Below are 27,682 nucleotides of genomic sequence, written 5' to 3'. Positions count from 1 at the left end.
AAATGAAAAAGCAAATTATTATTTGCTAACTCTACTATGGAGGTTGAACTAATTATTTTAGTTTCAACTGGTGAAAAAGTGAATTAATTAATCACTTTATTTTGAGAAATTGATTTATCTAGTTTTGAGTTACTATGATAGCACCAAAATTTATTGGTAGAGTATAAATTATTATTATAATGATAAATTCAGACAATAAGAAGAAAAACACAATATTGTGAGATCATATTGATCAATGTTATACCAATATTAATTGTGTCAACTTTGTGATAATCTTGTAGATTTGAAACTAATGCCTTAGCAAGAAAATGGTCTGAAGCACATCGAGCTGGAAGGAATTCAAGCTCAAAAATTTCTAAGTCATATATGAGGAAACCTAACCTGGGGACTAGAGATCGTATAACCAGGTTCAATGGAAAGAACAAATCATATGATGACTTATTGTGAATGCACTATTATTTTATCCCTCCCTATGATGTAAACGCATTTTGTTTCTATAATGATTTGTGAAGGTTAAGTCTAAGAACTCTTAATGAAATTCTGTATCTCGTATAAGTAGGATGTTAGAATTATAGGACTACCTTTGAAATATTTGACCTATGTGAGTGTGGAAGTTGGCCGCCTCCTATGAGAATTGGGCTTATTCTCAAAAACGCTCATAAAAAATGGGGATAGCACATAGCCGTTATGTGCTGGATATTAAAACTTCTGTCAACACCTTGATTGTTATGTATAAGCAGTGATACTTTATTTCTCTTAAGCAATCATAGTTCAAGTCTGAGACCACTACTAACTCTGGAGTAAAGTTTGTTGTTTTACTAAGTGAAGGTTCAATGCAGAGCACACGTTCATTATGTGCAATAGTCTCCCTTCTACTAAATTGGTGAACTTTCTTATTTGAAGATTAAAATGAGTGAGGGAATGTTGGTGTATTTTAATATTAAAACTAAATTGCATGATAATTGATGGACATAAAGTGAAGATAGTGGTGTCATTATATTTTGATAACTCTTATAACTTCTAATACTTTATTTGTCCATTATCGACCGTATTATTTTGTGTCTTTAATCTTATGCGTTAATAGTAAGAAGTGACCATAAATTTCTTGTAACTACTACCATTATTCTACCTCTTTATGTATTGTAACTCATATAACATATGAAATTCCTAAAACATTCTTCTTCCTCACTTAATACCCATTACTTCCTCATTTACTAGATGGAAGAGTACTACATCTATATAAATGATATTTTCTTCCTTGTATTATTTATATTTTCTTCCTTGTATTAAAGTACATATGAAAAGAGATGAGTGGTAGTACATTATAAGTGACAAGAAGAAGATGATAAGAGTAAATGTAGTTGTGAAAGAGAGAGCTGAGATAAAAAAAATATTTTAAGTCTTCAACTATATTCACTATACAAAAGAGAGTAAATATATTAGTGAAAGAAAGAGTTGAGATAAAGAAAATATCCTAAGTCTTCAACTATATTCACTGTATAAAAAAAGAGTTTTAATGTGTTGAAGGAAGATGTTCTTACGGTGGAGCTTTGGATTCTTCAACTAATCCTGAATTACTTGATTTATACATCATTGATCGACTGTTTTATCCTGGAGGGGACAAATCATGAGATATACTGGATCGGTGTAGATTATGCCGCAGTGGGCTTGAATTTCCTTCAAGAGAGCGAGATATCCACGCCTCAGCCAAGAAGAAAATTATTTTATTTCTTCACTTCTTACATTTTCAACTGTAATTTAATTATTGTAGTATATTACACCTACATATTCTTTCTTTTACTTGCGTGACATAAGGTGATTTACGACTTACCATTCACCTATTATATCATATATGCACACTGAATGAGGTTTCTCTCCACAAAACTCTTAATCTCATCATCTCTTATTTGGTTTCGTATGCTTAGAGTACTTTCTTTTCTAATTAATGAGGGATGTATGAGATGCCGAAATGACATTAATAATAACATTGTCGATGTTTGCTAGAAGTTTCATTTTTCAACTCTAGTCATGTTTAAACTTCAAGGTATAGTCCTGAGGAGATCTGTTTGCTAGTGTGATTCTTCAACAAATTTAGTGAATTTTTAGTTTGAGTTCTAGATTTTAGAGACGGCAGATTACGTATCTTGATAAATTATTTATATAGATTGAGTGAACCTCTAAATACAGATACATGCTTTGAACTGAAGCTATCAAATTTTGCTGATCTCATCGGTGAAGCTCTACCCCCGCCGAGTACTTTGACAATTGCAGAGTAGGCAAACCCATGTGAATCTTAATGTGATTTGTCTCTCACCAGGTTCCTCTTCACTTGCACCACTAAAGATTTGGATATGAGACTTGTCATCGACTCGTATATACACACACACACAACATAGGCAGTTGAGCAAAACACAAAGGCTCCACAAATGCACAAAGCTTTCCTTTTTCTTTTTCTTTTTGCTCACTCTATAGTTAGAACTATAACAAAAATCTTGAGACAATTGGATTCGAAACGACTCCACCCATTCTGCCTTCAACATCTGCTGGCGTTGCAATAGGTCATTTTGTATTAACCGGAGCAAGTGCTTATAGCTGTTTGATCAAATCATTTTCACATCCCCCCTACCCAACCTACACTAAATCAAAAAAAAACCATACATTGGGATCATTGAGTAATCCAGGAGAGTAATTGGCAATATACATGCACTCCTTCATTTGAAGCATAAATTTTATTTGTTGCTATACAAATATATGAACATGATTACAAATACAAGGAACATTCCTATCCTCCTTCCCAATTTAACTTTGGTACAAGTATGTGTGTGCACCACAAAAAAAAATGGTTCCTAAATATGGCAAGAAGTCACGTTTTGGCTCCCTGGCCCCTCCCTCTCCCCAACAAAATAACAAAAAGAAAAAAGAAAAAAATGATGCCAAAAGAAGGGGTGGGAGGGAGGCAATGTATAATGACTTAAATCATTTTTTCAAATTTATCAAGTTTGTTCACTCTTTGCATGGACCTAATCAAGAGAGTCAGGAAAACACCTGCATACAGAAAGATAAGGTCAATTTTTGGCAGCAAAAACAAGTGCAATTCAAATTCATCAAACCTGAAGATAGTCCATAAAATGTACCTGCACCAATAAAGGATCCATTTGCAAAAATTTGACTGCCTTGACTGCTAAAAGTGACACCAAGGTTTACGAGGGTACCCCCTATAACTGTGTACATGGTCGCCATTTGAAGAATTGTAGCTTTCCGAGCTGCTCTCTCAGACTTCGACAGATCACAATTTTCAAGAAGTATGGGAAAGTGAAATGATTTGCATGAGACTAATTGTCAGAGAAGGACAATTAATGTAGATCATAGATTGTCTAAGACTATAAGCTCATTAACCAAATCGAATAATTGATGCAAGCCACACTGATTTCTAGTAGACTAATTACCTCGAGGACCCGAACTCTGAGTTTCAGATCTCCGGACTCAAGCTGCTTGACGATCTCTTCTATCCGCTGAACTCTGTAAGGCATGGAGATGGTGGATGTCCGTGCCTGGAAGAATTTCACATAAGATGGTATATACATCACTCAAGCTTATTTGATCGGATCATAAAACAAGAAACTGTTGAGAAAAGGTTTGTTAGGGTACATCATCAGCCTGTTTCCTTATTTCCTGAACAAGTTGTGGACCACTGCGCTGCTTCTGTCTCAAGTCCAGGAGTTCCTGCAGGACAGATTGAACAACTTTAGACAATAAAGGAGCTAAGATTTAATTGTCTGAAACGTTAGCTGTTTGACAATCTATCAACCTGTGCATATGGTGCTCCAATCTTTGGAAAGGAGAAATCAGGATCCAATATGTAGCCAATCCCTGCGAGAATGCAACAAGAGATGCAAACATTCAGTTCAATCTGTAAGGGGATATAACATCATAGCCACAAAAATGGAACTGTCAAAAAGGGAATTAATATCAAGAGTCTACACTGTTAAAAGTTAACGATCTTGACATTTATATTTAACTAATGGATGTTCCCTTGCTTTTCAGAATAAGAATGAGAGAGAGAGAGAGAGAGAGAGAGAGAGAGAGAGAGAGGGAGAGAGAGCACCTTCTAGCGTGGAAAATGCCCTGATCACAAATGTAAAAGTTGCAGGAAAACGGAATGGTTGATCAGTTGCTATAGCAAACAAATCCTGCATTATCTTCCTCTTGTTATATTGTGAAACACGCAAAGGTAGTTTGAACTGAAACTAATGCTCTACCTCATGAAATTTCAGTATTGTAGCTACAGCGGTTTAATTGTTTGAGTACACATTTTTGCAAGTCAGCTGAAAAGTCTAGTGAATGTGGTTCCAGGACACAGAGTGATAAGCTAATTAGTATTGGCGCATACATCTTATCTTGGAAGATATCTCATGATTGATCTTCCCAATCTCAGCAGATCTTCCATCATATCTTAGTATATCATAGTGATTTTGTTTCTAGTTAGGAGAAGATCAGCATTCTTTATTACTTGATTCTTTCCTTATTTAGTTTGTATTCTCTTGTATATACACACACATGTAAATGAAATCAAATAAGCTTCCATACTTGACTCAGCTTTATAATTAGAAGGCGAGGAATAAGTTTACCACTTGTCTTTCCCTTCTACTCAATGATTGAACAAAAGAAGATCATTTATTCTTTTTGTAATTAATCAAGGAGAACATTTCTAATTCTTAGAGAAATCTTTATTTGAATCAACTTCGTTTTTCCTCTTGCTCGTTCCTTATGCTGGCAGATGATTAAAAAGAAAAACACTACAGCAACCCATACTTAATTGGAATAGTTCATAACATTATTAAAACCCAACAAGCAACAGCCAACAGCTGGTGATTCAGAAAACCATTAAATTAATGTCCACATTCGCTGATTCTTTTGCTTATTCGTTGCTTTTTTAGTTTGTTTGCTGCTAACAATTAGTAAAACTAGATTCCATTTTATTAGCCACGTCTTAAGTTACCTAGTCTTTGACAGCTATTAATAACCTATCAAGTTCTTTATATCTAATACGCTGTTGTGCTAACTATTAAGGGTGGACGAAGAAAAATGCAAGCAAGTATGCATGGGACATGAGATTTAAGAATTTCTTCAGCCATGAGAATAACTTTTAGTTCCATAGTAGTGAGTAAAAAAGATATTGAAAAGCAAATCCCTCACATTTAACAAAATAATGAAACATATCAATATAATTTCGTAAATCTTGATGATTTAGGATCTTGACAAAGTGATTTCAAGCAAACAGGGATGCCATGAGATACTAGTCAATCTTCATAAACACCTCTCAAATGAGTGGACCATAAAAATAGTTGAACCAAATATAGTCCACCGTTATTCTCTTCAATATCCTAAAAGATGCCAAAATTACTAATAAACTTATAGATATTTTAAGAGAAAAATTGCAAATTCTGTATACCTCACCAATTGCAGCCAAAGTCTGCTGCTGATCTGGTCTTTGATTCAACAAGTTATCCAAGAAAAACTGAATAGATCTCCTCACCTAAGAAGAACAAAAAGTTTAAAGGAGTGTCAATATATAGCTAGGCTTAGATAAGCCTTCAAATTCATTTGTGATTTCTTCCTTTTTCTTTGCAGGGATTGGGGGTCAGAATATGTAACATACAGCTGACATGTCTCCTGTAGGCTGAAGTGCTCCCAGATCAATAAGCCCTTGCATAACCTGTATAGACATAATATTTGTCTTATTAATATGCATAAAGAATTAGCTCTCTAATCAAAAATATTTGAATGCAATTTGCTGAAGCAAGGAAACAAGAATGCCCTTCAAAAGTTACTGAGGCAGATGACAAAGGTGACAGGTGGTAAACGCTGAAAAGATGAGTAAAGTATATAAAAGCTTCTATTGATTTCACTGATATGTATGTGTATATATACAAGAGAATAAAAACTAAATCAATAAAAACTAAATAAGTAAAGAATCAACTAATAAAGAATTGTATCTTCTCCTAAATAGAAACTAAATCACTATGGGATACTGAGATATGGAAAATCTACTGAGATAGGGAAGATCAATCATGAGATATCTTCCAAGATAGGATGTATGCGCCAATACGCCCCCCTCAAGATAGGCATTGTGTAGCAAAGCCTAGCTTGAATAGGTGTTTATCAAAGGCCGGCTTTGGTAGAGCTTTAGTTAGAGTATCTGCAATTTGCTCTGCAGCATGAATATGAACAATGTGAACTCGATTCTGCTGAACTTGTTTGCGAACAAAGTGAAAGTCTACAGCAATGTGCTTCATGCGGCTGTGAAAAACTGGATTTGCACACAAATAAGTTTCACCAACATTGTCACAATAAATGGTTGGTCTTTGAGGAAGTGAAACATGTAATTCCTTTAGCAGATTTGTCACCCAGTTGGTTTCAGCCAGCGCACTTGCAACAGCACGATACTCACGATACTCTGCTTCAGTTGATGAGCGAGCAATTGTTATTTGTTTCCTTGAAGACCAGCTCACAGGATTTTGTCCAAAAAACAATATGTAGCCAGTAATAGAAGCTCGATCACTCACATCTCCAGCCCAATCCGCGTCAGAGTACATGTGTAGGTTGAAATCATTACCTCTTTGAATGTGAAGAGCGAACTAAAGTGTTCCTTGGAGATAGCTGAGTACTCGTTTGAGTGCTTTCCAGTGCACTTCAGATGGAGAGTGCATAAATTGAGACAATTTATTCACAGAGAAGCTAATGTCTGGACGAGTAAAAGACAAGTACTGTAGTTTTCCAAGAACTCTCCTGTAGCGAGTAGCATCAGTTGGTTTCGCTCCATCATGTAGTTGAGGCACTTCAGTGGCACTCATTGGAGTTTTTGCTGAATTACAGTCCTTCATGTTTTCATCAGAGATGATTTCATTGATGTAGTTGGACTGTGATAAAGTGATTCCTTTGGAAGTTCGGAGCACCTCCACTCCAAGAAAGAAGTTCAGATTCCCAAGATCCTTAATGGAAAAACGCCCAGAAAGACGAGCAATAACCCGATTAACCTCTGAGTTGTGATTCCCTATAATAATGATATCGTCTACACAAACCAATGCGTACAAAATATTGTTTGACACTTTGTGAATAAAGAGTGAGGCATCAAATTCTGACTTGACAAATCCCAAATAAAGAAAAAATGTCTTAAGTTCATTGTACCACTTGCTTGAGGGGCTTGCTTGAGGCCATATATTGCTTTCTTTAGACGACATATATGTGAGGGAAACTGCTCATCTGCAAAACCTGGAGGTTGGAACATGTAAACTTCTTCTTCTAGACGGCCTTTGAGGGAAACTGCTCGTTTGCAAAACCTGGAGGTTGGAACATGTAAACTTTTTCTTCTAGACGACCTTGCAAGAACGCATTGTTAACATCAAGCTAGCGTAGGGGCCAATTCCGTTGGACAGCAATAGAGAGAAACAAACGTACAGTAGTTGGTTTGATGACCTGACTGAACATGGCATGTCAGTCAACTCCATGACGCTGTGTAAACCCCTTTGCAACAAGTCGAGCCTTGTAGGGATCGATTGTCCCATCAGCTTTTCTTTTTAACCTGTATAACCATTGCAAGAAACAATGTTTTTTGTGGGGTCATGTGGTACCAAATCCCATGTCTGATTATTCAATAATGCATCAAATTCATTTTTCATTGCTCTTTGCCACTCTGGGTGTTTGTTTGCTTGTTTGAAGTTGGTCGGGGTGATGGAGGGGGATAAGTGAGCCATGAAGTCAAGAATGGTTTTTGGTTTGTAAATGTTGTACTGCGAACAGGTCACAACACGATTTGGAGAAGGAACAGAAGGTTGTTGGGGTTCTGTGGCTTGAGTAGGGTCCAAGCGAGGTTGTAGCGGAAGTGAGGTGGAGGGTCAGGCGACATTTTGGCTAGCAGATGACATTGTTTTGTTTTTGCGACTATATACAATTGGAAAAGCTGGTGATTGAGGCAATGGGGGATAAGAGTGGGTTTCACAGAGATCAGTCGGAACAACAGAATTTATAGGAGGAGGAGGAGAAGAGTTACCTGAACTTGCAGATTCTGTTGGAGCACAGGTAGAGGAGACGGTGTCTTTGAGAGCGTTGCTGCTATCTAAACTTGGGATAAGTATGAGGTTAAGTAATTCACTACTTATGGGAGAAGAGAAATTAGGGGATGTTGTTGGGGTAGTGTCAGTTGGGTATTCCCACGCAAGTTCTTTGCAAGTTGAAGAAATATTTAAAAATATATTTTTAAAAGGAAAATTATTTTCAAAAAAATTCACATCACGAGATAAATATATTTTAGAAGATTTTGGATCAAAACATTGGTGACAATGATGAACTAAAGAAAATCCTAAATATACACATAGTGTTGATTGTGGCTCTAATTTATTTTTTGAATAAGGTTTGAGCACGGATAACAAAGACACCCAAAATTTTTTAAGGAATGGTAATCCGGATTATGATCAAACAACATTTGAAAAGGTGATTTATTTTGTAAAAGTGAGGTTGGCAAGCGATTTATCAGATAAACTGCATGTTGACAAGCAAAAGACCAAAGAGTCGATGGAAGTGAAGCTTCATGAAGTAAAGTGCGAGCCGTCTCAATAATATGTCTATGACGTCTGACTGTTTAAGGGGTGTATGGAGGGGATAAAAAATGTTCAATACCCTGAGATCTTAGGTATGGATCAAGACTTTTATATTCGCCACCACCATCGGTATAGAAAGAAAGAACTTTCGTATTAAAACGACGTTCAATTAATGTTTGAAAGTTTTTGAAAAGGTCTGTAACCTCACTTTTATTCTTTAATGTGTAAAGCCATCGGGTATACTGATCCACAAAAATACAATAGTATAATTTTTTGTCAATCGATTGAACTGGAGAAAGACCCCATAAATCACTAAATATTGTTTGAAATGGTTTGGTACTTGACAAACTAAAGTGTTTAAAAGGATGGCGATGAGCCTTATTTGAGGAACAAGAATTACAAACTGAATTTTTTTTCACGCGAGCAAGGTAGCGAGAATTTATTCAAAAGAAAATTTAACACACTTGCATTAGGATGACCCAACCGACTATGCCAAGTAGAAGTGGATATGCTGGTGGAGGTCAAATGCACTTGAGGAGAAGACATGGAGGGTAAATTTGGCCACTCATAGAGACCGTCCTTATTCTGACTGTGCAATAACGGAGTCCGCGTTTTCAAGTCCTTCTCAAAAAAATGAAAGGGAAAGAATTCAAGAGAGGTTAGATTATCTTGAAAAAATTTAGAGACAGAGTAAATTGCGTTTAATGCTAGGAGCACAAAGAGTGTCAGAGAGTTTGAAAGATTTATTTGATGCATTTAATTGAGTTGAACCAGTGTGAGTTATTGGTATTTTTTTACCATCACCCATGGAGACCTACTCCATCCCATTGTATGGCTGCAAATTTTAAGGTTCGGCAGTGATGTGATGAGACGCGCCAGAGTCTAGAATCCAAGGATTTTTTGATGCCCGTAATCCTTAAACACAATTGGCTTTCGCCTCAAAGTGATTGTGAGATTTCGATCAACAAACACTTGCAACATGACCTGGTTTGTTGCATAACTGATAGTGAACACCATTAGAAGAGTTGGTGGTGGTCGAAGATCGCCGTGGATTGGGTGAAGTAAAGTGATTGTTGGACCGCCACTGTTGGTTGTTGCCATTGTTATTGCTAGGGCGACAATTGGTGTGATTGTTCGAAGTACCAAGCTTGTTGGAGGTAGCAGCAGAGGTAGCAGCAGCAACAGCAGTAATCTGATTGGGAACTTTTTTTGACTCTTCATGTCGAAGGAAAAGGTCATGATCCAGAAGCTTTTCGAGTTCTTCACAAGTAATAGTGGAGTCACGAGCACGGATGGCAGCAGATATCTCACGAAACTCTGGACCCAAACCACTAAGGATCTTGACAATAAGTTCAGAGTTGGAGACCGGAGCCCCAACAGTAGAGAGTTCGTCAGAAATAGATCGAATAGTTTGCAAATATCCGGTGACTGGTTGGGATTCCTTGATCAGACGCATAAGTCGATCACGCAGACTGAAAATTCTGGTTTGGGACTTGTTCGCATAGGCGATGCGCAGTGCATCTGAGGCTGTCTTTGCTGAGGTAGCCGCTGCAACAGTTGTTGCAATTGTTGGATCAACAGATGCCATAAGTGCGTTTTGAATGAGTTGGTCTTGTCGAAACCAAAGAGTAAACTCAGGATTGGCACTAGGGACTGTGCCAGTTGTGACAGTGCGAGATAGGGAAGGTGTAGACCCATCAAGATGACCATAGAGATCATGACCATGCGTTCCACGTTGCAAAATTGTGGCTGCCAAGTAATTTAATGGGCAATTAGGACGCAGGGTTAAATTGAACAACCATCGGGCTGACGTTGTTGTCAGTATTAACAACTCGAGGAGTGTCTGCCATTTGTGGAGAATGGGTGGGAGAGAAAAAGAAATCTTACTCGTTAGAGTATACTGAGGCTTCTGATACCATGTAAAGATGAGTAAAGTATATAAAAGCTTCTATTGATTTCACTGATATGTATGTGTATATATACAAGAGAATACAAACTAAATAAGTAAAGAATCAACTAATAAAGAATTGTATCTTCTCCTAAATAGAAACTAAATCACTATGGGATACTGAGATATGGAAAATCTACTGAGATAGGGAAGATCAATCATGAGATATCTTCCAAGATACGATGTATGCGCCAATAAACGCAACATGGAGCATGGGCAGAAGGTTGATTGCCTTATAAGACCTCAATTTGTTCACCACGAGAGTCAAAAACTGAAAGTAACTAATTAGACTCAGTCCAAGAAATTTTGGGTAGTAACTATTTTTAAAATATACATTTTATCACTTCTAAATTATCCGTCACTGTCCAACCTCCATAAATACAACTACTTTATGATTCTCTATGGCATTGTAATAACATTAGAATTAAATGAATTCATGTAGCACGCTCTCCTGGGATGGAAATTATGCTCATGTTTGAGCAAAATAACAACGACTAGCTGATTTATCTTTAGGACTTCTTTTTTTAATTCAGCCTTTTCATATTATTTTTGTACTTATCAGCTTTGGTATATTTAGAATTGTATTTTAGTAGGTCTCTCTGTTACCTAGATTTGCTCAAATTTGTATGTAATACAAAGGCTATAAAAGCCAATACAGAGAATCAATAAAATCATCGGTCATCTGCTATCTGTTCTTCTCTTCCTCTTTATAGTATCAGAGATCTATAGCTTTAACAAGCTTGATCCTTTTTTTTCTTTTCTTTTCTTTTCTATTTTTCCAAACCCAAACACCTCATGCCTAAATGGACCCAAATACAAGCATCGTCAATGCCGACAACATCCCCAACTCAAAGACTGTTGACCAGTTCAATCCGGTTACTCAACTCCCCATCAAACTAGCTGGTAGTCATAACTTTTCGTCGTGGAAGGCGCAGGTGTCCATGCTTATGCGTGGACACAACCTCTTTGGTCATCTTGATGGATCGATACCAACCCCCTCCAAAACTATATTTGAAAACAACCTAGAAGTACCCAATCCTAAGTATGTTTCCCGGCTTCAACAAGATCAGCTTAAACAAAATGCTATCTTGACAACTGTGGATGCGACCATTGGCAGTAAAGTCACTTCTGCTACAAATGCAAAAGTACCATTTGCAGTACAGTCGCTTGGGACGCCTTGCATACTGCTTATGCAAATAAGTCTCAAACTCGTATTTTTAGTCTTAGAGACAGTCTAGCCCGCGTTTCCAAAGACTCTCTCCCTGTTGCAGACTAACTCTATCAAGTTCGGTCTCTTTATGATTAACTTGCCACTGCTAGATCCCCCGTATCCAATGAAGAATTAATTTTCGAGATTCTCGCTGGCCTTGGATCAGAATTTTGAGAACTTCCAGTCGCTGTCCGAACTCGAGATTCAACAATCCCCTATGAAGAACTATATGAAAAGCTCCTTGATCATGAGCTTTTCCTGCAGCATGAGGAAGCCAAAAAGACACCTTTTGTTTCAATCACTACCAACATTGCTCAGGGAACTACTTCCAATCCTACACGTCAAGGCTCCACCAATCACCAAAACAATAATCGACGATCAAATGCTCCAAACCAACAAAATAATTATCAATTCTCGCGTAACAATTAGCAACCTCAGCGCAAGAATCAACAACAATCTTACAACCACCTCTACTGCCAACTCTATGATCGAAGAGGACATACTGCTAGTGTATGTCGGACACGCTCTCACAATCATCTTCAAGCACGTGGCAGTTATGCTACAAGCCTCCAAAATCAGTCAACTCCATGGATCATTAATAGTGGTGCCACCCACCATATAGCCTCAGACACACAGAACTACCACGATTCGGAGGAGATCGTCATGGGTAATGGTAATACCATTCCAATCTCTTATACTCATAATGTGAATTTTAATGCATGAAATCACCAATCTCAGCTTCAACATATCCTTTGCTCTCCAGCTAGTAAGAATAATTTAATCTCTGTCTCTAAATTTTGTCAAGATAATAACTCATCTATGAAATTTTTTCTTTCTCTTATCTTGTAAAGCATCTGACCATGGGGGCGCCATTGGCTCGCGGATGGAGTAAAAACAGGTTGTATGAGTGGACATCGAGGGATGTTGATGGTCCACCAAAATGCAATGTCGCTGTTTCATACAACCTGTGGCATCAACGATTAGGCCACCCTAATCACCAAGTTCTAAATAAATTTTTGCATGATTTTTTCATTCCAGTTATTGGTTCCAAAACTAATATTGTTTGTAATTGTGCTATTCTAATAAAAGCCACAGGATGCCTTTTTCAAAAGGTTCTTTGCACAATTTCAGTCCATTAAATTTAATTTACAGTGATTTGTGGGGGTCGTCTCCGGTAATATCGATCGACAAAAAATGATAATATGTTTTATTTATCGATCAATTTTCAAGATATATGTGGTTATTCACAATCAAAGAAAAAATAGAAGTCCTGGAAATCTTCAAAACTATACATCCCATGCTTGAAAGACATTTTTAAACAAAAATTTTATCGTTTTACACTGATGGTGGTGGAAAATTTCAAAATTAGATTCCTATCTAAAAACACATGGAATTGAACACTTAGTGTCCCCCATATACACCACAAATGTTAGCTTTAGTTGAATGCCGACATCGGCGTGTCATCAAGACAGCCCGCACTTTACTACACTAAGCATCCTTACCTTCAACCTTTTTGAGTTATGCCTGTCATCAAGCTATTTATTTGGTCAATAGGATATCTACATCCAATCTACAAAATAAATCACCTTTTGAAATCTTATTTCAGGTCGTGCCTAACTATAATCCCATCAAGGTTTTCGGATGCTTATGCTACCCATAGCTCAAACCCTATTCCCGTAATAAATTAGAATCTCGATCCACACCATGTGTTTATTTAGGATTTTCTAATAAATATTATAGCCATCAGTGTTTTGATCCAGTTAACTCCAAATTACATTTATGTAGGGATGTGATCTTTTTGGAAGACAATTTTCCTTTTCAAAATATATTTTTCAAATTTAAAAATAAAGTTAAATGTTTCTTGGGATACTATTCTTGTTGAACAACAACCCAAGGAGGACACTCATTCAATTTCGCATTCCTCCTATCAACTCCCCCCGCCAGTAACTACATTGTCCACGGCCCCTCAACGCCTACAAACTATCTCCTCCACTTCAGATAGCGTCTCTCCACAATCAGGTAACATTCCTTCTTCTCAAATCTCAACTTCCACTCCTTCACCCACCACACAAGCTCCACAATAACAGATTACTTCTGATTCTTCAACACCTCAAACATTGCCCTCACAACCACTTATCATGTATCGCAGATGTGAAAGAGAACCCATTCCTAGCCAAACTCCACATCCTCCTCACAATCCATCTGCTCTGGCACAAAATCAGCCACAAATGGCTTCTCCCCCGCCCCAACCAGCACCTTCTCCTATACAACCTGACCCACCAACCCAACCCCGGCCAACCCAGCCAGCCACCAAAGTATACCTAATGACCACCCAATCACATACTAATAGCTTTAAACCTCGTTATTTTCTCACAACCACTACACCGTCTCCAAAAATCCCCACAACCTATAACCAAGCCAAGCTAATTCCCCAATGGAATTCTGCAATGCAAGCTGAATTTGATGCTCTTATTCGCAACCATACTTGGGATTTAGTTCCATGTGATTCTATGATTCTTCCAAAAATGTGGTGGATTGTAAGTGGCTATCTCGCATTAAACATAAACCTGATGGTTCTGTTAACAGGGATTTACTCAACGTCCAGGACTTGATTATCATTCCACCTTTAGTCCGGTAGTTAAGCCTACTACTATCCGTTTTATCTTGACTATTGCTACTCAACTTGACTGGCTTGTTCATCAGCTGGATGTTAACAATGCCTTCTTGCAGGGTCATCTTAATAAAGAAGTTTGCATACGTCAGCCACCTAGATTTGAGAATTCTAGAAATCCTACCACGTATGTCCTCTTCAGAAGGCAATTTATGGTCTCAAACAGGCTCCTCGTACTTGGTACACTGAATTTAAAAACTATCTCATTACTTTAGGTTTTGTTAAATCACATTCTGATTCTCGCTCTTCATTATGCATAAGTTTGGGCTGATTGTATATATTTTAGTTTATGTGGATGATATCTTAGTGACTGGTTATCACAAACAAGGTGTTTGTTCTATTATTGAGGCTCTCTCCCAACGCTTTTCACTGAAGGACTTGGGGCCTCTTCGTTACTTTCTTGGTGTTGAGGTGATTCGTACTTCTGGTGGTCTCCTCCTTTGTCACGAGAAGTACACTATGGATCTCCTCCATGAGGTAGCTATGGATAACCGCAAAAGTGTTTCCACGCCTATGACATCTAATGTTGTTTAGGATCCCTCACCTAATGATAATTTAGTTGATGGTTCCTTATATCAGCGCATTATTGGTAAGCTTCATTACCTTTCTTTCACTCATCCGGACATTGCTTTTGCTGTCAGCAAATTGTCACAGGCTATGTATCAACCACTTATGTCTTATTGGGTTACTCTTAAATGACTTCTTCGCTATCTTCGTTCAACTACTTCATTTGGTGTACTCATTGCTAAGGAGAGTGATTATAGACTATTTGCGTACTCTGATTCAGACTGGGCAGGGGATCCTCAAGATCGCACCTCCACCACAGGTTATGTTATCTATGTTGGCCATTCTCCTATTTCATGATCTTCGAAGAAGCAGCGTTCAGTTTCTCGTTCTACAACGGAGGCAGAATATCGGGCAGTTGCTGCTACTGCTTCTGAAACTAACTGGCTCACCCATCTTCTTGGGGAGCTTTGGTTCCCTCTGACTGTTATTCCAAGAGTTCTCTGTGACAATATTAGCACCACTTATATTAGTGCCAATCCTGTCTTTCATAGCCACATGAAGCATGTGGCCATCGACTTCCACTTTGTCCGTGAGCAGGTTGAGAGCAAACAAATTGAGGTTGCACATTCACATGCTGCTGATCAATTTGTTGATCTTCTTACAAAGCCTCTTCCCCGTGCACTTTTCAGTAAACATTTTTTCAAGTTTGGAGTAGTAGACCTTGACGCCAACTTGCGGGGGGGTAATAATAGCTAGCTGATTTATCTTTAGGACTCTTGTTTAGTTTGGGACTCTTCTCTTTTTAATTCAGCTTTTTCAAATTATTTTTGTACATACCAGCTTTGGTATATTTAGGATTGTATTTAGTAGGTCTCTCTGTTACCTAGATTTGCTCAGATTTGTACGTAATACACAGGCTATAAAAGTCAATACAGAGAATCAATAAAATCATCGTTCACTGCTACCAGTTCTTCTCTTCCTCTTTAGAAAATAGTGCTTTACTGTTACATCATTTCGGGATGCTGCTTATCTTTATGTTCAACTGATCCCTTTAACTAAACATATGAAGCTAAAATAAACCACCATATCTCAGAATCTTTCGGATAATTTATTTCAGAGAGTTACTATACTGTCAATTGTTAAAATGGAAGGAGAATTTTCTCCATTTGAGGACAAAGCAAACAGTGTAAAGACGATGCGATGACACAAAAGTATTTGTTTCGGGTTTAGCTTGGAAAGAATTTTGATCTCGATTCTCAAATATTTAGTTGATCATATAATAACATTTATACCAGGCTAAAGGCTATGTTAAACCCGAAGGAATGAAGCACCTAAGAGATCTCTTGATGGAGACTACTAGAGCATAGTAGCCCAATGCATTTGCTTGCTAATTTTACTACTATATAAACTACAAAAAGAAACACCAGACTAACCTTTTTTGCATCCTTTTCATAGACAGAATAAAAAAGTCCCAGTAATCTCTCTCTTGTGAAACTTTTGATGTCCCCCATCATACCAAAGTCATAATAGATTAAAGCTTCGTCAACATCAATTGCAAGATTCCCCGGATGTGGATCAGCATGGAAAAAACCAGTCTTCAGTATCTGCACAGGTTAATGTCAGGAAAAGAATATAAGACAGAAAGGAATAACATCTAACGCAGCTGATTAGCATTTATTCAAAAGATTTTAGAATGAGAACAAAATTAACTAACTCACCTGAATTAAATAGGCTTCTATGGCACGAGATGCAATTCGGGATCGACTATAACCCCGTGAATCTATCCGATCCAACTGGTTGATCTTTATCCCTGTTCATTAAGGTATGGAATCTTAAGCCAGATAAATTGAATTAAGTATTTATTGAGCAAAAAGAAGGACAAGGCATAGAGACAAACCTGGAACGTATTCCAGAGTCAAAACCTTTGTTGCTGTATAGTCCCAGTATACCAGCTACATTAGAAAAGGAAAATAAAGAGATAAGATATAAGAAATAACTCATCGTAACAGCCAGTACTAGAAATATGATTTACATCCCTGTTGAAATACTTTTACCAAAATGAGAACTTAATGAACCATTATTTGCACCAACTATTTTCTACTTGAATCCTATTCCATACAACTTGCTTCTATCCACATGTAGCCATTACTAGCATTTGCCACTTAACTAACACCCCCACCCCCCAATACACAGAGACACCAAATGATTGATGAAATAAGCGCTAACTGATTAACTGCTAATGTAAAGCAACATATAGGAAAAAATAGAATGACAAAAAAATATAAATTGTTTGTCTTGGAACTTGAAACGAAACATACAGGAACTCGGACCCACTTTATGTTCCGAAAATCCCGACGAAATCTATCAGCATTCTTCCCTTCATTTATATAATCAATTTCCTCATACAATATCCTGAAATTTTCAGGAAGAAAAAGTTTAGCAGATAGAAATATATTCTACTCCTTTATTGTTTATCAGAAGGTTGCGGGTTTGGACATCATTTAGTGATGAATAAAATTAAATCTTAACCAAATAGTGATTTATTGGCGACTGAATAAACAATAAGCTTATGAAAAGGAATACTGAAAATAAGCAGTGGATACAAGGCAATACTGGAGATAAGCAGTGGATAAATAAAAACTAAGTAAAACAGCTCTAACTAAGAATCAAAGTCTGCCACATAACAGAATGATTCTGGAGTTTAACTTCTGAACCATTACCAGCTCCTATGCCATGTTGTCTCGTGCAATCTTCATTCTATAACTTCTTTCTAAAAGTTCCTCTGCTTTTACATAATGTGAAAAACTGAAGCCAGAATAAAATTAGGAAGTATAAAAGACCATAAAGGGAGTCAAAGTATATGGGAAAAAAGTTGAGTCAGGAATGTCAATCTTATCTAAATATGACAATTCTGCATCGTACACTTTGCTCAGTGGCAAACACAAAGTTCTCATCTTAGGGGGTGTATGTAAGCAAGAAAATATACTTTTTGCATTTTCTAATCGATGAAATTTGTGACTGCAGTAGATATATATATATATGATCTTTATGTGCAAAAGAGTTAATTTAGATGGGGAAAAAAAAAAAGCAGATATCTTGTATAGAAGAAAATATAGGAATCTAAGTAGTAAGTACGGTATAAACCTTGTAGTTTATTGACCAAGTACATACGACACATCAATGCACAAGAAGAAAGAAGAAAGAAGAAAGATAAAGTTCAAGTTAGCCGCATACAATAACTGTAGAGTCGATCTCTACATATGAACAAGAAACTAAAGTATCATTCCCTCATTTATTTGTTGGTATTAAGCTTATTATATAACTGAGAATTGAATAAAGAATTAGCTAGTACTTTTTCGCAAATATGCAATTGTAGTAGATTGATATAAGACTTAAAAATTACTTCAAGTATCTTGATAGATAATTAGTTGAAGTCAATGACATAGTTGCTTGAACTGCAACTCTACAATTAGCTTAGAGTGACCACTATAGACTCGCGATTTCTATTTTCCATTATGTTTAGGAATTTTTAAAATATTTTATGTGATTAAACCATACATGTAACTTTTATACACTGATCTGAAATATAATAAAAATTATCAAAAGGAAAGATGAGCCTGGAAGAAAAAGCCGCATGCAACTTTTATACAATGATTGGAATACAGTAAAACTCCAAAAGCACAGATGAGTTTGAAAGTATAGGTCTTTCAGATCATCAACATACTGGCTAAGTACTAAGGGATATGCCTCCTATTTCTCATATCTTAAGCACAACAGATTTGTTTCAATTTTATGGAATGAGATACTTCATCAAGGAAGTAGCGCCTGACATTTACCTTTAAAGTTCTCAATTTAAGGCTTTAGGTCCAGTAGAGGTTCCTTTGCCGCAATCTTCATTGAAGTTACTTAAATTCTTTACAAGCAATAAGTGGAGGAAGGACAAAGACAAGAATATTAAAAGGTGGGTACGGTTTGTGGACAGGCCTACGGCACCCCCATCCCCAAACCAAACATTTTCCCTCTCGGTTTGCACCTCCTTTCCACCTTTACTTCCAGACCTTTTGTAAGGTTATAAAACAAATGATATATCTCGAACCCTTTGCCCATTTTTGTAACAGTAGGGATTCAAGAACTATATAACACCACTTTCTTAGTACCAATTAGATGACTTCCTTAGCTAGAATAAAAGGAAAGGTTAGAATTGTTCATCTCATTCAGCAAGAGGATAAGGTTCTTTATCTCTTTCAGGGCTAGCGCAGGAGATAGTTCAAGACATAGTTAAAGACTGGTTGTTCATAAATAAGACATGATTCCTTGTAAAAATGTCAGATCAGGCTAAAGAAATAACCATATATCTGAGGTCAGCTTAGTTTGGCAGAAGGAAGATTTTGTAATTTTGACAAAAGATTCAATATATTCAGGTAGACTAGAAAGAGAGTGGGTTGCGTAAAATAGCACAAAGTGGACAAAATTACTTGTTAAATCAACTGCCATTACATCTAGCTTTTGTAAGAGCATGGATTAGAATATTCTGGCTTACTTAGCACATTCTTCATATATTCCTATCCAGTCGCGAGTTGGACCACCAAGAGTTTCACTTTTCTGAAAGTACTCCGCGATCAACTTCAAATTTCCTGAATCAAAAGCAAATGTTGAACTTCCAATAAGCGGTAAACACGTTTGACTAACATTTTTAGTGTATAATACTTACTCAGATCAATGTCAAATAGTTTCTTTAGGCCGGGTCTCTGAACTTTTACGACAACTTTCTCTCCGTTATGTAAGATAGCCCGGTGCACCTAAGAGCATTTTACAAACGGAAAATCAGGACAAATTACTTGCAGTATTATGAAAGACCAGGTTGCTAAAGTCTGGCAACAATCCAAAAGGTAACCATTTTGTGCTTCAGTTCATCAAAGTTGATGGTCTTTTGTTTCATCAAAAGCTCATGGACTAGATAATATCTTTTAAAAAATCAGAGACTAAAAGATACAGTTCACTTCAATGATATAAACGAAGATATGAATAAACCAAACACCTGACCAAGACTAGCTGCTGCAATTGGTTGATCTTCAAACTCCTTATACAAAATATCAACTGGAACTCCCAGCTCCTTCTTAATAAACTCTTTTGCTTTCTTGGGGGAGAAGGCAGGTACTCTGTCCTGAATGATTACAAAGCAATAGAAAATGAAAGTCATGCTCGGACAATTCATTTTCAAGTGTGGACTAATACAAAGACAATTGTGCGAGTAATTGAGGAGATGATGTTCTCTTTCTCAAAAAGCAGATAAGCTATACCTGCAACTTAGCAAGCTCATCAACAAATTCTCGAGGAAATAGATCAGATCTAGTGGAGGATAACTGCCCAAGTTTGATAAATGTAGGACCAAGCTGCAGCACACATTCTCTTAACCATGAAGCAGTTCCACGTCTTCTGGCTTTCTGCAGGCACAAAACTTATTACTCATAATGCTCATAAAATCAGATAATCCAAGAAGATGAAGGAAGGATAAGAGAGTAGCATTGCATGAATTTTGCTCCGTACTTGGTACTGCGTTAACCTCAATATCAATTCAAGTTAAATAAGGAAAAAAAGAAAAACTAACCTGTTTATCCTCAGTAAAGCCACCCACATATGTCCATTTAGCATTGTCCAAGAAAACACGCACCCGTAGCGAAAGGACAAAGGTCCAAACATCTACACTTCTTTGGAAGGAGTTATAATTCTCATTAGCCCAACTGAAACCTTCATCTGAAGGTAAAACCTTTAGATCTTCAGCAGGCAGAAATTCTTTAGATTTTTGTTTCTTTACAGGGGCTGGAGTAGGAACCCGCTTAACCATATTTGCCCCATTGATTCTCTGTGTGGAACCATTAACAATCCCAGAACCATTTACAGATGGTGCTATTCTCTTTGTAATTTCACTTGTAGGTACCATTTTAACTGGACGACCATTTATACCTACTTTTTCAGGTGACTCAGCCTGTTGCATTTGCACTTTAAGCCGGTGAATCTTTCTAGATGGTTTACCAGATTGTCTATCAAATTTTGACCAAAATAGGATAGAGATTGAGCCTGAAAAACTGAGGTTGTTTGCATTGCTTCCATGATTTGTTAATTCTCCTCTGCGGCAATAACAGCTTTGAGAAGCCAAAATTGCCGCCATAATGATATGAAACCTGAACATGAACCAATAAAGAGATCCAAAAAGTTAATTAGAGCCAGCAGCAGACATACTTCAACTCTTTTGGTGGTATTAAAGAAAGAGCTATTGCATACAGAATCAAGTAAAGATAAACAATGTAATTATGCCAAAAAGGTCGTACGTGGTAGCACTTAAAAGACCTAACATTTTCTGAGCAATTTGAACCAGAAATACTAGTATTGCCCAACTATGTCAGTGATAAATTTGGCCATGCAGACATAAAATTTACTTCATTACCCATTCACTAGCATCCTTTTTAACCATTATTCTTTCCAAACTATCTTTAATTTGATCACTCAAATTTGTTCAAACACAATGGTTCAGGATACCTACAGGCTGCAGCTAGGTGGAAAATTTCTTCCCTTTACATTTTTGATTCATCCACCTTATCTCCAGGAACTAAATTATGCATCCCCTTGACATATTTTGATTCAGTCTGGATATTAGTCAATCAAGAAATCCTCAATCCCGAATAACACAGGATCAGTTTGTGAGTCACCAATTGTTAGAGTGGGTAAAAGTCCCACATTGGTTGGGGAATGGACTAGTGGTTTGCTTATATGGACTTGGGCAATCCTCCCCTTATGAGCTAGCTTTTGAGGTTGAGTTAGGCCCAAGGTCCATTCTTGACATAGTATCAGAGTCAGGTCCATTCCCGTTTTGGGCTCCCGATCCACGCGCCAGTGCCAGTTAGGCCTGGGCGTGAGGGGAGTGCTAGTTGGGCCTGGGCGTGAGGGGGGTGTTAGAGTGGGCAAAAGTCCCACATTGGTTGGGGAATGGACTAGTGGTTCTCTTATATGAACTTCCATCCCCATTTTGGGCTCCCGGTCCACACGCCAGTACCAGTTGGGCCTGGGCGAGAGGGTGTTAGAGTGAGTAAAAGTCCCACATTGATTGGGAAATGGACTAGTGGTTTGCTTATATGGAGTTGGGTAATCCTCACCTCTTGAGCTAGCTTTTGAGGTTGAGTTAAGCCCAAGGTCCATTCTTAACACCAATATCCATTCCTCTCTACTCAGGACCATTTCATCCCAACTAAATACTTAGTCATTTAAGACAAATTAGAATTAAATTTCACACTTATCCTACATGGATACACAAACTTCTTACCAACGAAAACATACTCGTTGTAGTCCCACAAAATAGAGTTTGGGGAGGGTAAAGTATAACCTTATCTTACTTAGAGGTAGAGAGGTTGTTTCCAATATAAGATACGGAAACCTCTTACTAGAATAAACAAAATTCTTGGTAAGATGCAGACAGTTGTATTTGACCAAAAAACAACAGACAATGGCATGACAATATGAAGAATAGGCATCAATAAATCTATGTTGCACGAACTCTTCAAAACTGTCAACAGGTGCCGATCAAATTCTCTAAAAGTGGTTTATTATGGAGAATCCGACATAAAAAATGAAGAGTACGCAAAACTTAGTCAATAATTGAGAGTCAGTAAAAATCAATAAAAAGGGAATGATAGGTTCTACTAACAACAAAAGTTAGTAAAAAAGTCAATCTTGGACTCCAACTCTAAAGTTTCTCATACAAATCCCATCATAGCAAATTGTAAAAGAAAAAAAAAAAAAAGAAGAAGAAGAGGTCAAACTTTCCCCACCCCACTTACTAAATATGCATTAGAATTCATAATATCAAGAAAGTAACACTAACACTTACAAAGGAATAGGAAGAAGACGCACCACAACAAGAATCAAGAATCAATGCTGGGTGACTTAGTTTGGTCTGGTAATGCTCAAAGTAAAGCTGGTTAAAGAGCAAACACTTTAGCGTGCACTCTTGGTACTTCCCTTTGATATTTTCTTGTTTGTTTTTCAGTTACATCATGAAGTTTCCATTTTTCTTCTTTAGTACGTACCAATAGCGGAACAAAAAGACAAAAGGGAAATTGAATAAGCACCACCATTTTAATTGGTGGATCTTCTTGTAGTTGCGTTGTCCACCTAATTTCTTTATGCTCCGACGTGTTTAATTTACACTCCTTACAACTCATACTCTCACTATTTGAATTTATAAAAATCAACACGAGCACAGCCAGAAATAACTTTAAAACTCAATATATATATATATATATATATATATATATATTAGTTTAGGCGCGTGTACCTCATTTTGATCAGTTCAAATATTACACTAAATAAGATATTTATTTAAATAATAAAGATAAATATAATAATTAAATTTAATATCTTTTAAGCATGTAAAGATGATGAATTTATTTACTAAACCTCACAATTATCAAAAATATTTTTAAAAGTTGATCGATATTCATCTACCATCTGTAAATTACAATAAAATAATACAATGATGGAAACATCAAAATAATACAATTAAATTTAATTTTTAGACACAAAAATTTTCTCAAAGTCGTTCAACACTCATCTACCACCTATAAATAATAACAAAACAATACGATAATAGAGATATCAAAATAATACAAGTAAACCTAACATTTACATAAAAAAACTCTTCAAAGCCGAGCAACATTTATTTATCATCGGTAAACTGCAACAAAATAATACGATAAAATTGATATCAAAACAATACAATTAAACTTAAATTTTACACACAAAAATTTCTCAAAGCCGATCGAGATTCATCTCCGAACTGCAAACTACCACAAAATAACAAACTAATAAAGATACTATGATAATACAATTAAACCAAGCTGACTCACATTCATCTAGCATCTTTGAATTAAAATAAAATAATAAGATAATAAAGATATCAAAACAACACAATTAAATCTAACATTTACCCAAGAAATTCTTTAAAGTCAACCGACATTCATCTACGACCTGTAAGCTATAAAAAAAATAATATGATAGTGATCACAAAGCTTCAATTTTGAATGAAAACAAAGAAGATATGTATATATACACATGTTGAATTCTATTATGCTGACAAAAACTGTGAAGTGGTTGAGGGTACATACAGTCGAATCAAGTTAGATGAGCATCAATCATATTCTCCCAATATGACCAGTTTGTTCTCTAGTTTAACGTACATCCCAAAATTATAGAAGTAGTTTCTTAATAGAGTCGTATTTTAAGAATATTTTTCTAAATGGTTTTTGAAAATATTTGTCTATGAAAGGTTAAATTTGAAAATAATCGTGCTCCTTTTATTTTCTTTCTAAAAATAAAAATAAAATTTTAAAATAATATAGATTATGTAAAATATCAATTATAAGAACCTTCTAACTTAAAAAGTAAATTTGTATATAAAAGGTAATAGACGGAAGTTGTAAAATATTTTATGTCGGTGTTTTTTTGTTTTGTGTTTAATAACATGTTTTTTTATTTTTGGTAGAAAGAATGTAAATAGAGTTTTAATTAAATATAAATTAAACAAATAGTGAAAAGACAGTTTTGCCTAAAGAAGAGTCTTTTAATGAAGGGCAAAAAATTCAAATCACTTTTCTAAGGGTCTTCACACTTTTAATATATTATAGATATAAATATTCTCTTTTTGACAGAAATTATTATTGGAAAGGGGATGAAGAGGAAAAAAAATAATTTCGATCGATAACAACGTTCACAAGGGAAAAAGCAAGTATGATATATCCTTTTAAAAAAAATAATTTTGGATTTTATTGAATTATAAATCAACAAACAATACAAAAAGGCCCAACACCCATAATAGTCCACACAGAAAATAAAAAACAAAAAATAATCCAAGCCTAACTCGGTAAACCCGAGTTTGAGCCACATATAACCTTGTAGGGTTTCTAAAATGGTCTCATTTCATATCTATTCACTTTCCCTAACATCTAAGCTCATATTGTCGTTGCTTGTGAATGCTAAGCTCATCCTTCTTCTCTTGTGGGTTATTAACCTCCGAGGTTTGTTTTTGTATGTTGTTGTTGAAATCATAGCTATCAAGAGTAAGATTTGTGCTTCCTTACTCTACTTTGCTATTGATTGTGTTTTTTGCTCTGTTTTGCTTTACAATCAGATCCTTTCTTTGTAGATGTGTTCTCTGGTAAACGGTATAGGCTTCCTCTTTATCTCTATAGGATCTTGTCCACTATTACCACTACTGATAAATTGGTAATACTTTTTTATGCTCTTTTGTTTAAATTACATACACTGACCTTATTATTTTCTCAGGTAGAGCTGGAATGGAGTGCAGGGGTAGCTTCAATCCACCGCCTCAAATGTTGAGTTGTTTGGTAACAGGTTCTCCATGACCAATCTGACCTAAGATCCTTCACTTTTTCCGGATCCTTTGTGTTGGTTATTTTAAATAGGCTAAATAACATTTCATTATTTTTGTAGCCTTTGAGGCAGTTTGTAAATATGTTTATGATAAACTTCATGCTTAGCCTTCCAGCCTCTTATCCTTTTGATGGTGATATTTTAAGTAAGGACTTTGTAGTTTCCCACTGTTTATCAGCTTCCTTCTAATAAGTTCTAGACTGTTAAAGCTTGTAAAGTTTCCTCCTCCTCTATCAATTGTTGGTTAGCTAGATAATCTGCTAAAGCATTTCCTTCTCTTAAAATGTGTTGGAAGATATGCACCTTATTTTCAAGTAGTGACTGTTTCTCCTTTACTTTATCTGCAATACTCCATAGACATGCCCATTCTTTCTAGATAACTTTGAATAAAATTAAAGAGTCTATTTGTAAAATAACTTGTTGATGACCTGCAGTATTATAATGTTTGTTGTTTGTAATAAAGTTACTACTTCTGCTTGTGTGCTTGTTATAACTTCAATTGTTTTACATTCTGCGTATATTAAATCTCATTTGTCATCTCTCATAGAAAAATCATAGGAAATAGGTTTAGGATTGCCTCTTGCTACTTCATATGTATTATATTTGACCCATTCAGTTCCTGCAAATTTCCACATCACTTGCACTATCCTCAATGTAGGTGTGAAATTCTCCATATCCTTCAATATTTCCTTCTAGTTAGTATGAAAAGTCCCTCTTGATTTCCTCACCTTAAGCAGCATCCACATGTTTCTGATGATGTTGTGTATCGCTTTTAACTGTGAGGTTGTAACAACCCGAGACTACCCCTTAGTCGTCACACGGTGCTTACGACCTCGAAGGACCACAAGCTAACCCATGATTAATATCTGTTATGATCACTATATAATAATCATAAAATAAATGCAAAATTTGGATGAATTTCCATAAGGTTCAAAATCTAAATACTGATAAAGTGTAACAACTGAAATAACAATTTGTAAAACTTAATACTGTCTGACAACTACTTTGAAAAGCCTCTAACTGAAACTATCTGAAAGTGGAGTTAATGGGACAATCCCCCAACTAACTCCTTCTACTGAAATACTAAGTTTACTGAAATACTAAAATAAAGCATATCCTTGATAGATGAGGACTCACTTCTAAATCTACTGCTGGCTGAATCTGAATTTGTCTATATATGGTCAGAAATCAGAGCGTCCGAACCTATGATATAAGACATCATAGTGCAAGAGAAAATATGCGTCAGTACGTGGAATGTACTGGTATGCTAGATGAGGTAAGGTCGAATGCAAGGGTTCATATGCATGAACAATACTGACTGAATGATATAGATTAACTGAACATGAGAGTACATGAAAACTGAAACTATTGTAACTACTGAGTATGCATACTGCGCATGTATGTGAATGTATACTGTAACTGAGCTTTTCTAAATCTAAGTACTAAATTTTGATAACTGAGTTACTGATACTGATTGACTGTATCTAACAGTCCTAAATCTGTAGAACTGAACTAAATTCTATACTAAGACTCAAATCAAAACTGTGGGAGGTAATCATCTAACCGACATGCCTCCTTCAAATCTAATTGGGGTCCAACCTGTAACCCCAGCTAGAAGGGTGCTAATACCATGCCACGGGTACCAACAACTGCTATGGAGTTAGTCTTAATCTAGAGGGTGACCTCTGAGATCAGTCCTAAACTAGCGGGTGATCCCTGAGTATGTCAGTCCTATCTAATGGGTGACATCACATAACCTACGCTGGCTACATAGTTCTAGAACTTAGGAATTTCTTCTACGGACCCAGTCCTAACTAAGAGTGTGCCCCCCATCCCTAGGCTCGCTCGCTGCTGAATCCTACTTCCAACTAAAAGATACTGAAAGGAGTATACTGAACTAGACTGGACTGATATTAAAATTATTGAGTTTTCCTAAGTTTTGTAACTGACTGAGTTTTACTGAGTTCTATAACGGACTGAGAGTACTACTAATCGTGACATGACTGATACTATTTTGTAACTGACACTGGCTCTAGATAAATAGCTAAATTATCGAGTATTAAATACCCCCAGGACTCGATAGCATGAAAAGTAAAGCAAAGTATAACTTTGAATTACATATAAATTTTCACTTGGTCATAATTCATTCATAGATACATTTCATCAAACACTTGTAATGCATTAACTTGTACACGAATGGAGAACGCATGTTAGCATGCTATAATGGCATTGTTTTATTCTCATAGACAATTTATCAAACACATGGACAACATAATTGTTACATTAAATCATAAACACTTGGGATT

The 27,682-nt window shown here is 36.3% G+C and overlaps 1 protein-coding gene across 4 annotated transcripts; it reads right to left on the bottom strand.

Annotated features, from left to right (window-relative positions):
• Positions 1 to 2,144: 2,144 nt before the first annotated feature.
• On the bottom strand, positions 2,145 to 23,051 carry LOC107878110 (protein ACTIVITY OF BC1 COMPLEX KINASE 7, chloroplastic). Of its 4 annotated transcripts, none has more exons than XM_016724995.2 (18): positions 22,839 to 23,050; positions 20,542 to 21,115; positions 20,234 to 20,377; positions 19,972 to 20,097; positions 19,645 to 19,732; positions 19,474 to 19,567; positions 17,252 to 17,345; positions 16,831 to 16,885; positions 16,652 to 16,743; positions 16,367 to 16,537; positions 5,660 to 5,716; positions 5,453 to 5,536; positions 4,106 to 4,190; positions 3,809 to 3,870; positions 3,649 to 3,723; positions 3,447 to 3,551; positions 3,135 to 3,276; positions 2,690 to 3,045 (listed from the first exon to the last, which is right to left on the bottom strand). In XM_016724995.2, exons 2-18 carry the CDS (start codon positions 21,100 to 21,102, stop codon positions 2,972 to 2,974), a joined length of 2,109 nt encoding a protein of 702 aa, XP_016580481.1. In that variant the 5' UTR covers positions 21,103 to 21,115; positions 22,839 to 23,050; the 3' UTR covers positions 2,690 to 2,971. The 4 variants fall into 4 exon arrangements, with proteins under 4 accessions (XP_047271256.1, XP_047271257.1, XP_016580481.1 ...); XM_016724994.2 differs by having other exon boundaries at positions 22,816 to 23,049; XM_047415300.1 differs by lacking the exons at positions 2,690 to 3,045; positions 3,135 to 3,276 and adding an exon at positions 2,145 to 2,636 and having other exon boundaries at positions 22,816 to 23,051.
• Positions 23,052 to 27,682: the final 4,631 nt, after the last annotated feature.

Source organism: Capsicum annuum, chromosome 7, assembly GCF_002878395.1.
Source record: "Capsicum annuum cultivar UCD-10X-F1 chromosome 7, UCD10Xv1.1, whole genome shotgun sequence".
Classification (NCBI taxonomy): Eukaryota; Viridiplantae; Streptophyta; class Magnoliopsida; order Solanales; family Solanaceae; genus Capsicum; species Capsicum annuum.
This window is presented reverse-complemented; position numbering and strand designations above follow the sequence as displayed.